The sequence below is a fragment of the Carettochelys insculpta genome, chromosome 11, assembly GCF_033958435.1.
Source record: "Carettochelys insculpta isolate YL-2023 chromosome 11, ASM3395843v1, whole genome shotgun sequence".
Lineage (NCBI taxonomy): Eukaryota > Metazoa > Chordata > Testudines > Carettochelyidae > Carettochelys > Carettochelys insculpta.
The window spans coordinates 24,353,278-24,369,578 of record NC_134147.1 but is presented as its reverse complement, the minus strand read 5'-3'; the positions used below and the strand labels follow the sequence as shown (position 1 = coordinate 24,369,578).

General features: G+C 38.2%; 1 protein-coding gene across 1 annotated transcript in view; it reads left to right on the top strand.

Moving 5' to 3' along the window:
* Window positions 1–8,450: 8,450 nt before the first annotated feature.
* The window catches only part of ERC2 (ELKS/RAB6-interacting/CAST family member 2), an 868,752-nt gene continuing 860,901 nt past the window's right edge, over window positions 8,451–16,301 (top strand). The window contains exon 1 of the mRNA XM_075005383.1: window positions 8,451–9,107. Within this exon, the coding sequence (XP_074861484.1) occupies window positions 8,451–9,107 (657 nt within the window). The remainder of the gene's footprint in view (window positions 9,108–16,301) is intronic.

The window sequence follows — 16,301 nt, the reverse complement described above, 5'->3', positions numbered from 1 at the left end:
AGAGGGTTTTCTTTCACACCATTTTATATGTTTGAAAGGGCAACTCTTGTTAGTGCTGTAAAAGCTTAATAGTTTCTCAGGTTACTTTGAAATTTGGTGGGTCTTGTGGGGCTGCAGATGATCATCACATAACATATTTGTGATCATTTGACCAAAGACTTCTGGAATTACTGCCCCCCCCCCCCCGCCACAACCACTATCTTCTTTCCGATGTCTTGTTACTGATGTGTTGTTAAGCTAAGATGTCCTAAAGACAATATGAATCTCAGAAGTCATTGAGATTGATGGCTGTGAACTCACCCTTCAGTTAATGTTACTAAAGATCAGTTAATCATAAGCCCTCACCTAAGAATAAAGGAGTTTTGGACTGGATGTCTGGAAGTTGCTAATTGTGGGACAGGGGTTCCAATTTTATTTTGGAAAGAATGTAATCAAAATTGTCTGGAAGAATAATTAGACATATGAATGCATCTAGGTAGGATTGTCATGTGGTTGTTCTTTATTTTTCTGGAAATTAGCAAATCCATTTAATCTGCTATTTTGTTTTTGTTTTTTAACTTGGGTCTAAACATTTGCATTATTACAGCACATTGGGACATCTAATGTTGAAAGTTTCTGTGTCCAGCTAAGATGCTACAGTGTTTTCTCTTCTGCACCTTGAGTGATGATAGATCAAAACTGTTGAAAATACAGCAGCTGCCTGCCCCCCTGTATACAAGTGCACTGCATGTATATGCTGTATGAGAAGGTTTAAATAAGTATAAATGGCTGTTGAAGGGGGGAATGTTGCACAATTGCTGCAGGGAGGGGAGAGGGAAGGAGGAAGGTTGTACTTGGGTTTTGCTGCATTTCAAAGATGGTGATTCAAGTCCAGGGAGGGAAGTGATGATGTTTAGGAGAGAAGTGTGAAGACAGGTGCAGAGGTGATGGGGCCTGTAGGGAAGGGAAGGAGATTAAGAGGAGGGGATAAATATCAATGAAACAAAACTATAGGATTTTTTTCCTCAATAACAAAGACTAAGTCCTAGTTATCCTGAAGTAGTGTCCTTATTTGATCTCGAGGTCCTTTTCTGCCCTTTGTATAGCTTACACAATGAGGTTGAAAAGTAATTGATGACTTTCTTTTTATAATCTAACTATAATTCTCCCCATCCCCTCTGCGCCACCGCCCTTGGAATATTTAGCCTCATTTAACTAATGCGCAGTCGTGGTTTGCACTGGCTGAAGATTTCCAATAATTTTCCATGTGAAGTAAATTATGATGAATGGTCTGAACAGAAGAAACCGGTATTCCAAAATTTTGTTTCCCAGGTTTGGAAAAGAAAAACAATCACTTATGCAAAAAGTTCATTAAGGTTTTTATTTAATGTCTTTATTTTCTAACCTGTTCCTTTAATTTTTATTTTTTCGCATTTACTCTTTGTATTTAATCCGTTCATTTCGTGTTATGTGAAAAAGGGAAATAGGAGGTAAAGTAGGATACTGAAATGGGGAAAAAAAAAAGGTAAACCTTTTTGTCTTCTAATTTTGTCAAAAAATTGTGCATTTAAAGAATAAAATTATTTTTGCAAAACAGTTCAGGGCTTTTTTTGGAAAACTTTTTTTATTGGAAAAATGTCATCCAACTAAATCTTTTTTTTTTACCATGACCACTATCCTTTGCATGACTAGAGTTTGAAAGGAATACTATAACAATGCAGATAAAGAAGTCAAATGTTTGCGAAAGGAGCTGCACGATGGCATCTGAAGGAAAAATCTGGTAAAATCACACATATTACTAGAATATAGCCCCTTGCTATTTCAGTTATATAATAACAACTTGTGGCAAGTAAGACCAACTGTAAACTAGTTAGATTTGCTGATCAGGACACCATATAGTATAGTCATTGATGAAGATAGATATTAGCATAGAAAGTATGCTTATTAAGTTTGCAGATGATACCAAGCTGGGAGGGGTTGCAACTGCTTTGGAGGATGGGGTCATAATTCAAAATGATCTGGATAAATTGGAGAAATGGTCTGAGGTAAACAGGATGAAGTTTAAGAAGGACACATGCAAAGTACTCCACTTGGGAAGGAGCAGTCAGTTTCACACATACAGAATGGGGACAGACTGTCTAGGAATGACTACAGCAGAAAGGGATCTAGGGGTTATAGTGGACCACAAGCTAAATATGAGTCAACAGTGTGATGCTGTTGGGGAAAAAAAGCAAACATGATTCTGGGATGCTTTAATAGGTGTGTTGTGAACAAGACACGAGAAGTCATTCTTCCGCTCTACTCTGCGCTGGTTAGGCCTCAGCTGGAGTATTGTGTCCAGTTCTGGGCACCGCAATTCAAGAAGGATGTGGAGAAATTAGAGAGGGGCCAGAAAGAGCGACAAGAATGATTTAAAGGTCTAGAGAATGTGACCTATGAAGAAAGGCTGAAAGAATTGGGCTTGTTTAGTTTGGAAAAGAGAAGACTGAGGGGCCACATGATAGTGGTTTTCAGGTATCTAAAAGGGTGTCGTAAGGAGGAGGGAGAAAACTTGTTCTTCTTGGCCTGTGAGGATAGAACAAGAGGAAATGGGCTTAAAATGTAGCAAGGGAGGTTTAGGTTGGACATTAGGAAAAAGTTCCTAACTGTCAGGGTGGTCAAACAGTGGAATAAATTGACAAGGGAGGTTGTGGAATCTCCATTGCTGGAGATATTTAAGGACCGGTTAGATAAATGTCTATCAGGATGGTTTAGACAGTACTTGGTCCTGCCATTGGAGCAGGGGGCTGGACTCGATGGCCTCTTGAGGTCCCTTCCAGTCCTGGTGTTCTATGATTCTGTAGTTATAAAGGCAGTGTAAAATGGAGAATTTCTAAGTAACTTTATAAAATACTTACATTTACTATGTGACTTGTTTGGGAGATTGTCAATATTATTTTTATTTGTTGTTGTGGAAAATTGGTTAGTTAAGATTTAACATCATGCAGTGTAAGTAGCATATTGCTGCTTAAACAATAAATAATTAAACATTATAGAAGTTCAGTGTTTGCTGCTGTGGATAACCTCAGTAGTTAAGAGAGCAACTTAGTTTCTATTTTTATAGGTGTTAGTAGCACCATTGGATAGTAGTGCAATAGGGAAGTCTGTGTAGTTCATAATGGTAGTTTGTTTTTGTTTCTGTGGTGATGTCTGACACACAATTATTGCTATTGTCTTGTAACCTGTGTTACATTTTGTTGCCCGAATGAGTCAGCAATTTATTCAGATATTACTGTTTCTCTATGATTTTTAGTATACAATGGTTTGATGGTTGCTTAGTGCAGTTTTTAAATTTACTGTGGAAATAGATGTACTGGGAATCTGTACCAAGCTTCATGTATGCTTTGTTTCTTTTATGGTCTATAAGTCGCAGACCAGGGAATAAATGAAAAACAACACAGTCATCAACATTTTAAATGTAAACTGATTATCCAGTTTATAGGTAGTCAGATGCAACAATGAAGGATGTGTTAGATAGGTAACATCATCTGTGCATACAATGTGTTTGTGACTCATTATGAGGTAAACGTAAACAGGTACTATGTTGAAAATTCCTCACAAGCTTTTAATTCAGTGGAAGTTATTTAGTACTAGCAAAATCCGCACAGGATCTTAACAAAATTGATAGTTCTGTGTAGAAATATGGAAACAGGATGAAACTATAATTCTGAATATAAAACACATCCCGGAGCTTTGTGGAGATTATATTCTTGCAAAAAATTTGTATTATGTCACAAGAATGTCCGAGCACTTGGAAACATAGTAATAAGGCAGAACAAGAATTAAAAGCTTGAGTTTTTCAGCTAAGAAAAATAGACAGTTAAATTAAAATAAAATCCAGTGTGTGAGTCTGAGGTACGTAATGTCAGTCCAAGATATTATTGTCAGCATAGTACAGGTGATGAGATGAGGCAGAAATGTTGAAAATAAAAGAAACCTAATTTAGAACAGCCATCAGGAAGTACTTTCTCTTAAAATAGACTGTTCCCTATACTCTGAGATCTTCAGGAAGACACTAAAGTACCCAATAATTTTCTTTCTGAGCATGCATGCTTAAGAAGCCCCAAATCCTTTTATATGTTTTGTTAACAAACAATATTTTACATTAAAACATTAATATGTAGCTTTAGAAATTAATATAAATACACATTTAAAAGCTATTTAAATAAATTGTTGAGACAGTATATGTGTAGTTTTTATCATTTCTAGTGCCATTAAATAGAAGTTATAAGATTTTTTTTCCTAAAAATGGAATTTAACTGTTTAAAGAACATAGGTGATCCTGATCTATATTTACTATGGACCAAATCCTGCATTCTGTCCCAGGCCTGAGTAAATGAAGTGTAAAGGAGAAATGATGCAGAAAATTTGGGTGAGGAGGAAAAAGAATGCTGTACTGGAGCTGCTCCATGCCTCCTACTGCAGTCTCTGGTGGATGCATGTAGTTGTGGATCCCCTGACTTTGTCTCTAAAGCTCCCTCTAGGGTGATATGCAGGAGATGTTGATCATTGCTTGGCATGATCTCTTTGTCTTGCCCCCGAGCCTCCATGCACTGGAACTGGCTGGGTTTTGCTATGGCTTAGGACACTGTATGGTTGAGGGATGGGGTGTAGAAGGGTGCCTCTAAATTAACACATTTTTGTGCTGGTAGAATTTATTCAAGAGAGTCATTGTAAGTGGAATATAATTTCCATGCTGTATATCCTGTGTATATCCCTTCTCCTCCTCAGCCAAGCTCACTAGCTGGGTTGAGTGCCAGTAGGTTCTGTAAAAGGAGAGGGTGGCTGCTCTTGTGGGTCTGAGGTAAGTGTCCCTTGCTGCTCCTGAGGACTCCCTGATGGCCCCTGAATTCTGATACCTGGTGGATACAGGACGTCCCTGTGGCGCTAGCCTGTGTGGATTACAGGAAGGGGGAGCCTCTCTGTAGGTGTCTCCCAAACCTTTCTTGTCTTTTCCTGGTGGCAACTCTAAACTGCTTTTACTGCAGCTGAGGCTTGTCACAGCCATATAGAAAGGGGCAGAATTTACCCAGTCAATTCATTTGCTTTCATGCAAGGAAACATTTTTGTATGCTGCACTTCATGCTGGCTACACTTTGCATGCAGATGTGTATAATTCAAAATAAGATGGGCGGATATTTCTTGAGTAATTTTTCAATTGCTGTTCTTTCCATTTGTAACCCCCTTCTGTTCACTAGCCCAGTGCGAGGTTAATCAGCAATGGGGAAGCCTTGCAATTTCCTACATAACTTGGGAGACTAGGCCTGAGGCTCCTTGGTGTGCTCTGTGTTGTGTATTAATGTGTGTGTGTACCTCAGACAAACCACCAAGGACAGCCTTTATTCTGTAGGAAAACACAAAATAGGATCTCAGTTCAGCAGCCTGCTCCTCTGCCTGCAGCCTGCATGCTGTGTTAGCTCAGTCTCTGCTGAGACCCTCCTGGGGCAGGGTGCACTTTCTACAGCACAACTCCCCCTTTCAAACATGTTCTAACTCCCACAGTAACTAAGCCCCATGGTAGTCAAGTTCATGTCCTCCCTCTGTGTCACTTAAACTCTTCTCTGGGTGCCCAAAAAGCTGTTTTTGGCCCTACGTGTAGAAAAACACAAAACATGATCACAGTTAGCAGCCCTGCCCCTCTACCTGCAGCCTGCATGCTGCTTCAGCTCAATCTCTGGTGAGACCCTGCTGGGGGCAGGGTGCACATCCTGGTAGGAACTAGGGAGTTCTCCCAGCGTGCTGCAGGTTTGTAGTCCACAATTTGTAGTTCCTGGGCCTGGGGCTGAAATGCACTGCATCTTGGGCTACAAGTTCTTTTTTCATGTTTTTCAGAACATTCACATATAGATTACCTTATTAAAACAGAAATGTGAGCGTATCACAAAAGCACACAGTAAAGGAGAAGTCTAAGAAAAAACAAGGCCTCTTTCCATAAGGTCAGCAATAGGGAATGATGCAAAGAATCAGTGTTGTGCAAGATTCAAATTATTGCTTTTGTAGTCATTAATCATACAGAATTCTTACGTGGTGGAGAGGGAAAGTATTGGACAGATTACATCTTAAAATATGATGGCTAAGTGGCTTAATAAGTGACTTAAAGGAGCCAATATAAATCATATCCATATCAAATTATAATAGAAATGATGGTAATGAAACATCAAGTATGGTCGTGATACACTGTAGGTGAGTCCTGTGTTTTCTGAGAGACACAACCTCATTAGTGCCCCTCCCCCCCACATCTATAGCATTTAAGTGAGCTCAGTTTAAACCATAGTAGGGACTTCGGTAGTCTGTTACCAATGCATGGCTTATTAATGTGGTGGGAAACACATACAAATTAGCTACTCGACCTTTGAGTTGTCATCTGTGGATTCTCATTCCCCATGTATTGTGCTGTTACGGAGATTTCTGACTATATTACAAATTAAAAAATGTTACATGATTGAACAATTGGGGAATTATGAGAAGGGATCAAATTATCCCAACCCCGTTAGTCCTGAAGTGGTGGTGGTAGTGTCTTGTAACTTCACTCGCTGACTGTTTTGGAGCTGAGATGTAAGAAATACTGTGTACCCTAATGAATCAATTGCTATATGCTGTGTGGTAGCAGGGTTTATTTTAAACCATTTCCATTGCAAATCCCTGCAGGTGCTATTTCTGTAGTTCCTGGCACACTTGTCATAAAAACTGCATTCTGGAATATTTGAAAGGACAGTAATACACTGTACAATAGTACAAAGGGGACCAAAGTGAAATGTTTTATCAAGTCGAGATTCATGCTGGCAATGAAATAGTTCTGACGTGGTTTACCCTGTGCTATTTCTTAGATCTACTGAAAACCTAATCTATTCCTAACAGTTGTTTAGAATCCATATAAACCACTTGAAACACACTTGTAGGAGGTCACGGGTGGTTTGCAAATCTTGGAGATTAGAATGGTGTTTGCAATGGTTCTGTTTTTATACTAGAGAAATGTTAAGGGTTACTGCAAGTTTGTACTTGTTTTTGTGTTTTTTTTGCACTAATATCCATAATTGTTTTTTCTAAAATGGTTCAAACAATGGCAATGCTTTAATTTACTAGCTGTTTAAAAATATTTATATTCCTTCCCCTTCTCCTTCCCACAAAACCCCCTCAATGCAAATTTAGGAAGAACATAATGAAACTAGAATAGAGTATCTTGATGTAATAGTAATGTCCTAGGGAATGTTTAAATTGCTGCATTTAAGTGACTTAAACTTGGTGTGCTGCTTCTCTGAACTGAACACATTTTAAAGAAATTATTTTAAATAATTATTGCAGCCAAGTTACTTAATTCCACACAATGCTTGATATGCTTGTTTGTTGTTTAAAAAAGATCAATGAAGGCTCACAGTTATCACAGATAAATGTGGCTGAGATGTTCTTGGTATTATCAGGTTCTTTGTTATTTTATTATTTTAAAAAATTCTCTGTAACTTTAATTGTTCTGGTTATTTAAATCAATTCCAAAGGTAAGACTGCTACCAAAATACCATTATGACGACAAATGCAGAAGAGATTTGACGTGATTTCCTTTACTGGAGAAAAGAATTAATTGTTTATAATATACCTTTTTCTTTGAAGTAGATAAACAACAAATACCAGCAAGCCCCTGGTTCACAGTTCCCTCATCTTGCTAATAATAATTGCTAATTGTCTAGAAGACCATAATTCTTTGAAATTAACTGTATTATTGTAGATCTTTAAATTTATCTTAATAGTAATTTCAGCTTTAGCAAAGGAAGCAATCAGAAGTATTGTGTTTTATTTACCTCGTCTGTCTTGGCCCCCATCATGTCTCTGTCAATGTGGTGTTTATTCAGCTAATGTTATTAAAGAAAAAACGGATATGTTGTGTTTTTGGAAATTCTTGACTTCTGGTTTCAATTTGTGTTTGTGTGGACATCAGATTCATCCGTGATGTAATTTCATTGTGATTATTGATTTAAATAAATTGATTTTAAATGACTGAAGTTACATTAGGGATATATTTGGCCCACAGTGTTACTAAGTCAAAATGCCAAAAATAGTTTCTAGCAAGAAAACAAATAGACCAGTTTTTCCATTTGAAATTTCATGAAATATGGTAATTCGAGGGTAATAATCCTAAATGTAAAATACACTATTATTTTAAAAATAATTATTCCTAGACAAGTTGATGTATGCTGTGCTATCTGACCCACTTTCATCATTGTAGAGTTACTGAATACTGTATTTGTTTTAAGTTACTTTACTCAGTTCTCTTTTTTTTTTTCCTTCAGATCTTCAATTTTTGAGAAGACATCAGTTTTGGCCTGCTCGAAGAATGCAGTGAAACCATTTGCCAACATTATTACCTGAAATTATAGATTTAATATCCAACGTCAGTGTTACTAATTTCTTTTTAAATAGTACCTCACAGTAGTAGAAAAATGTATGGAAGTGCAAGAACCATCAGTAATTTGGAAGGCAGTCCTTCGCGGTCTCCTCGTCTGCCAAGATCTCCTCGTCTGGGACACAGGAGAACAAGCAGTGGGGGAGGTGGAGGAACAGGTAAGACACTATCAATGGAGAACATCCAGTCCCTTAATGCAGCCTATGCAACATCTGGACCAATGTATCTTAGTGACCATGAAGGTGTAGCTTCTACTACTTTCCCAAAGGGCACAATGACTCTTGGAAGGGCTACAAATCGAGCTGTATATGGTGGTCGAGTCACAGCTATGGGAAGTAGCCCAAACATTGCTTCAGCTGGACTTTCTCACACAGATGTCCTTTCTTATACTGATCAGCATGGGGGTCTGACCACATCTTCACATCATCATCATCATCAAATTCCCTCTATGCTGAGACAGGTAAGGGATAGTACCATGATAGATCTACAGGGTCAACTCAAGGAACTACAAAGAGAGAATGATCTTCTAAGAAAAGAACTGGATATCAAGGACAGTAAGCTGGGATCTTCCATGAATAGCATCAAGACTTTCTGGAGTCCTGAGCTAAAAAAGGAAAGAGTCTTGAGAAAAGAGGAAGCTGCCAGAATGTCAGTTCTTAAAGAGCAGATGCGGGTTTCTCATGAAGAGAACCAGGTAAGTAATCCTGAAAGTTTATTTTCACTGATTCACAACTAAGCACCTAATATTGTGCTTAGGCTACTATGACCTGTATTGGAGCAAGTTTGGTATCAAAAGGAATTCTGTGCCTTCTTGTATTTGCCTGTGGCTGCTAAGCAGTAGGAAAGCATGCTAATAAGAACCTGGACGTAGTTTATAATTTCTTTGGTTCAGCATTCCTTCATATTACTGCTGAGGAGAACAACTGTTTGCCACTACCTGTTTTCTTATTAGTGAGATACTCTGTAACACTTTTTTCCAACAGAAGTCTAAATACATTTTGAAGCCTTTACTGAAGAACAAAATGCACCACTTCTGCACATAGCTGGAAAAGTATAAATGAATACATAGGGACATATTTTGCATATATGGATGCATAGGGAAAGAAAAAGGAGACGTTATTAAATCCTGTTGCTTAAATATTATAATATTCTATATTATACCTACCACAAAGTAAATTGGAATTGTGCTCTGTCAGGTGCTTTTTTATAGACCTATGCTTAAGAAATGATCAATTTAAAAATGTTATATCTGAGGTGTAATTAGTAATGTTTCTTTTCTCTGTTTATAAAATGTTTGAATGTACAGTCATCACAATTCACACTATTTAAGGTTAAATATACAGTGCAATCAGTAGAAAATGTAGATAAATATATATAAATATAGCTATTCTGGGCTGTTACCATGAAGCTATATAGACCAACAAACAATAAAGCTGAGATTGCAGGTTCCTATTTTGCACAAATTTCCTACACATACTTTAACTAACAGTCTTGTACATTTAAAGCTGCCCCTTTTTAGAACAATCTGTTGGTTCTTTTACAAAAAATGTAATATATGTTATGTTCTTCCACTTTAGAGATCTCCAATCTGTGCTCCTCCATCGACAGGCAAGCAGCAGCAATCAGGCTTTTTTATGCCTTCTTTTCCCCAATTTTCTGATCACCAGTTTTGCTTTGCCTCTACAGAAGCACTACTAGTAGTGTGTCTCTTGGAATTTCCCAGTGGATTTAGATTTTTGAGTGTATATATTTGTCTCCACAAATATATAAATATTATACCTTATGTGCCTGGGCTAGCCTATAGTGATAATGTCATACTCAGGGCAGACTGGAAGATGTATAGCAGACAGTCTCCCCAAACTGGTAATTTATTCTATAAGTAGATTAATCACATCAGTAACACTTCTTCAGTAGGACATTGGTTAATCAGAAGCCAAATACAATTCCCTTTAGGCATTCCAGCCTTGGCTTGCATCCAGTCAGCCAACTCTAGTATAGTGAGAGGTTATTGAAAATCTATTTCACCATATGTGAGTTTTACTAATCTCAAAGGATCAGATGCTTATCCCCAGGTCAATGTAAATCTCAGATCTTACCCAAGTACCACACTGTCAGCCAATCTTTAGTAAACTAAGTAAAGATTTATTAATAAAACAATGAAATAGAGTTATAAATGGTTAATAGCTAGTTTACATACAATGATTTTGAGTTCTTATATCAGATTTGTAGCAGTGATGGTATAAACTGCTGGCTTTCAAAAGTCACTTTGGTAATTTCCAGAAAGATGGGAAGGTCCTCAGTCCGTATTTCAAGATATTCCCTTTAGTTGTAAATCCAGTCTAGAGAAGTAAAACACGAAAGAGGCAAAAAGTAGTTGTTGTTTTTGTCTTTTTATATCCTTTGCAATGTGCGTGGAAATTGAATGCCCTGAACAAAGATTACAGCGCAGGTGCATGGAAAGTTACTGGACAAAGATGGAGTGAGTCCAGGGTCAGGTGTCCTTATCACGCCCTGACATGTTTTGCTAGCTCACGAGGACAGCCATTGCCCATGTGTCTTCTGAAGTGTCCACATGAAAGTCTTACTGAATGAGATGAGCTTTTCTTCAACAGCCCATTGTGAGCTGAGTTTTCTTAATGAGTCATGAGCTGGCTAGTCCTGATGTGAGAGGCTTTCCCAGGAATATGACATGTTTAAAGTACAAGTGCTTAGCAATGTTCCTAGCATCAGATATGAGGATGATGTATAAATAAAAACAGAATAATTGTACTTGGAAAAGCATACTTTTCCATTTATGAATTACATGATGTAATTTGTGCAATCCTTATGGAAGTTGTGTTACAGTGGTAACAACAGTTATATTAGTGATCACCTTTCTTATAAACAACATCATAACACGTATGTTTGGTGTTTGCTGTCGCCAGACATTTAACCTGGGAACTACTTTGCTTTTAGAAAATGACCATTCTGTTTTCTTTTCACTCTGTTGAGGGAACCTTTATACTCAATCAGGATCTTCCAGATATTAGCAGATTTGAGGTCCATTGTTAGCTACATTGCCAACACGTATTGCCTTTTCACTGTCAAAGTTTCATTATAAGGTGCTTTTTATAGAGTGGATTGCACAATAGACAGGGGTAGACTTGTTCCTTCCAATGCAGAGCAGTACTGCCTAAGAAGAATTGCTCTTTAAAAATACATATGCATGTGCAGACTAACTTTAACTAGAATGGCAGGCTGAATTCTTGTTGTTAGTTCATCTAACCATCAAGTGTGATGCACAGGGAGACAGAACCTTGGAATTCTGATAAATTCTATGTCAGCATTGCAGACTTCATTTTTCAAGATAAGCCTCAAGATTTACGGGATTACTGAGCTAAAAAGGATTTTTCAAGCTATATCTCAAGATTTCTTTTAGTTAAAAAAACAAAAACAGTAACCCCCACCCCAAAAAATAAAAAAATTAAGATACTGAGTAAAATTCAGAGTTTGTATACTGTGGAAAATTCTAACATTTTACTTTCATTCTAAATGAGAATGAAAAACATTGCTATTTTTCATAGAACAGAAATTCAAAAACATTTCAGTTCAGAAATGTCAAGTTTCTGTCCTGTTTTGATCAATTGTTTCAATGTTTTAAATCAAAATTAAATTTCAGCGTTCCCATAGTCAATTGGTTTGTTTGGTTGAAATGTAGCTGACCGTTTCTTTTTTTTCTTGTGTTCCTTTCTGCATTTTGACGTGGCGGCTCTTTCCATAATGAACTTGTTTGTGAAAGTTTAAATTTAGAGAGACTGGGGCTATACATTATTGTCTAATACTCTTTTTTACAAAAATCTAGATGAGCATGTGATATTTATAATCTACTCCCTTGAGTTATATAGGACCAGCCCCAAAAGGGTTTAGAAAGGTGAGAAAGAAGCCATTAGTAAAACAGGCCACACGGTGGATTTAGACTGGAGAAGCAAGCCCTGACTGGAGGATGGAGTGCAGTTGAGACAGAGCTAGTGTAAAGCCAGCAAGCTAACACTGGAAAGTGCTGCACTGAGGAAGTCTACAGTCACCCAGTGCTTTATCGAGGGAAGGATGGCATTATGGGAAGAATATACCCCTAAAGGGAAGGGTGCAGAAGAAAGCCTGTGGAAAGTGGAGGAGGAAAAGCCAGTTACCCTCCCATTTGCAGAGACCTCTAGAGTGGGTATGGGTAATAAGCCAAAGGTGGTTTGCCGTGGTTTGCCACAGTTTGCCCCAGCAGGCTGCCAGCACATTATTTACCTGTGCAGCCACAAGTGTGGCAGCTTGCAGTTCCTGTTGGCCACATATCAACTGTTCCTGGCCAATGGGAGCTTCAGGAAGTGGTGTTCTGGTAAGCGCTCCTTCCTTCAGCTCCCATTGCCTAGGAGCAATGATTTGCAGCCAGCGGGAACTGTAAGTGTCCACACTTGCTGATGCTCAGGTAAAAAAAGGTTGGAGGCCAGCCAGGAGCTAAACCTGGCAAACTACCTCCAGTTTATTGCTTGTCCCTGATCTAGAGGTTTCTTCAACTAGGAGAGTAAGTAAATTAATAATTTTGAGTTGTTGCTTTTGTATTTATCAGGAAATCTTCCTGTTTGTCTCAATCTTTGTAAGAAAGGATATATTTACTGCTGCTTGGGCGCTTAAAGGAGGACCTTAACATTTTAATTACAATTCAAAAAAACTTACATTAATTGAGAGACTGGACTGGAATTCGTTGGAATCTGAATTGAAATTTATTTTCAAGTTTGAGTCCCTGGTGATAGGTATCAAAGATCTTAATTATATTACGCATTACAAGGAAAATTTCCCCACCTTTTGATATTTGCAGTGATCGCAGGCATCCCACTTAATAAACACATGAAGAGGGGTTTTTCTCCTCTCTCCCCACTGGCTTCCTTCCCCCTCTTTTGCTGATTTGTCAGGTCTGTCTTTCTTTTTTTTTCCATCTTTTTAAAAATTCTTTTTCTCTCAGGCTATGTCTACAGTAGCCTGAACTTTCTGCTGCTATACTAGTGTTCTGCCGCTCCCCCATGAGGCAGAAGGCCTCTGTCACCAGATTCTGTTGACAGAAAGCTGGTCTTGATGTTTTGTGGGGGCCCTCTGTCAACAGTTAGGGCTTCCAGGACACTGGGCAGCCCCATCTCCCGTGCTTCCGTTTGACTGTTTTGTTGAGAGAGTGGCTAGGCTGCCATCTGATTGCTCTCTGTCAACAGAGCGGATTGCTCTTTTGAGCCTCTTGGCAGTCTCGCTGCAATCTGTCAACAGAAATTTTGTTGGAAGATATCTTCCGACAGAAACATCAGTCAACAGATCGCTCTAGTGTAGACATAGCCTCAGTCATCAGTTATTCTCCAGAACTGAAGAAGTGGGTCTGTCCCATAAAAGCTTATCACCTAATAAATAATATTGTTAGTCTTTAAGGTGCAACAGCACTGCTTTTTTGTTTTGTGATGATACAGATTAACATGGCTACCTCTCCGAGACTAAATGAGAGGTTGTTTGCCTTTTTTCAGGACCCCAAAAAGCAGGCGCTGGTTTTTCCCTAGCTCAGCTGATTCATTGTTATTATATCTGAGACTAACAAAGCTGAAGAGGTGCTTTATTTGCAAGTTAGGGCCCTCTTTTGTCAGAGAGATTGAGAAGAAGCCTATGCAATGGAGGTCTGTAAGGAAGGCAGCCTGATCAGTCTTCCATCCCATTTTAAAATACTTTCCCCTGTGTGGCTGGGTCCTTTAGATTTCATGTTCCTTAGGCAGAGAAATTGGCTTCCTGTCTCTTCCGTGCTTGTACCAAACTTTTTTTTTTAAATCAGAGTTGCTTGGATTGTCTAAAATGTGGATTGTGATTTTTTTTTTTTTTTTAAATATATATATTAAAAAAAAAAAGGGGGGCAGGAAGTTGTGTAGGATTTTTAAATGCTGTTTCTGCATTTTAAAGTCACCAATACATGACTTCCCAACCAGATATTCTGTGTATATTTTGTCCTGATTTATTGTTACTCTTACTAATCTTCTTAGTTTGAGTTTATTATTCAGAAGGGATATTATAGAAGCTTTGTGTGGGGGATCAGAAAGCTGAGAGCAGGTAATGCAAAAATCTTTCAGTGCTACTTGTTCCCTGCTCTGCTGCCTGTCAGAAGAGGAGACAAAACTAGCAGCATCTATTTAGACTGATGATTCTGACATGAAGAATCAGTACATATAATTCTACTTTTGTGATATTGCAATAATTTAATTACATTGCATTCTAATGCTCATGATCAACAATTATAACTTAATGACATTTACAGGTAGGATTTTTCTCCAATTCAATTATTTGATAATTGATTATCAACATAAATAATCCAGTATGGCATAAAAAAGATGTAATGGGTGAAATTAATTCTTGTTGTTGACTTCTCTGTATTTACACCAAATATTGATGTGTTCCATTGATTTTTTTTTTTCTTCATAAAGTAAACTTCCTACAGAGGTGTTTATTTGCTTTTTGAAAATATATAATATCTTTTTATGTTGAATTTTCTTCTCTACTATGGTAAGAGTTTGGTTCTGATTAATGTGAAAAAATAAACTATAAAAAGGATAATAGCAAATCTTCTGAAAGTTTGATAGGTTTTATGTGAAAGTTTCTTAAAATATGTGCATGTTACAGAAATATGAATGAATTATGGATACTGCAATTACAAGGATAAAAGTGATAAAAGTAAGAAGATTTAACCAACAGGATCAGCATATACAAAGTAATAAAATAACTTGAATTTTGACTGGCTCCTTAAATGTTAACATTTCAAGACAAGTGTCTAGGACAAGAAAAAATAAATTAACAAATATAATAATTCAAATTCATTTGCACCAAAATCTAGCATGATCAGGCAAATATGAATTATAGACTTGACTCATCTGGCAATTTTGGTTGCATTATACAACATCCATGCAATACTTTTTGTGTTTATCATTTTGTTTGAGTGTATGATCTTATTAGGGTTGCCAACCCCACAGGACTGACCTGGATTTTCCTGGAATTTATCATCAATCACCTGGTGACTGTTTGAAAGCAGTCCTGGAGGTTTTAATAGGGTATTTTAAGAAAATGACATTGCATTATGTTGGGGAAAAGAAAATCTCCTAGAATAGCTACAGTCAGCGTTGACAACCCTAGATCTAATCTATGAATTACATGTTATCCATAGTGTATCTGCTGTCAAACTGAGGCCCAATGCTGCAATGAGCTTCACGAAGGTGAAGAAGCTTTACATGGACCTAACTGAATCTCTAATTTGCACTTTACCTGCTAATACAGTATTATATATTAATATAGTTTGTGTATGTACACACATACAATATCACAGTTTATGAAGTTACTGTACCTACCCATAGTAAAGTACAAGGCAACAGGTACTAACCTGAAAAGTGCAAGTACAGTAAGGTCTCGGAATATGCGACCCCAGAGTACGCAACCCTGCTTTTATGCAGCTGACCCCTGATTCCTACAGTAAACCCTGGAAATGTGTGATTTCCAGTTGCACTTAACTCACTCCCCCCTCGGCTCTGGCTCAACCCCTGCCCGGTCCGCATGGCCCCAGCTCAGCCCACCCCCTCAGCTCCACTCATCACCCATGCATAGCTCTTGCTCACCCCGCACCCCTGGCTCTAGCTCACCACCCCTCAGGTGTGACTCTGTTTCAACCTCCCCGTCTCCCATTTAACCCCACTGCATGCTCACCACCTGCACATGGTGTTGGCTCACTACCCCCATGCATTGCTCTGGTTCAGCCCCCCCATCCCTTGTTCAAACTCTTCACGTGCGGCCCTGGTTCCATACTCCTACCCCAGTTTAAACCCCCCAAGTGCAGCCCCTCTTCAAGCCCCCC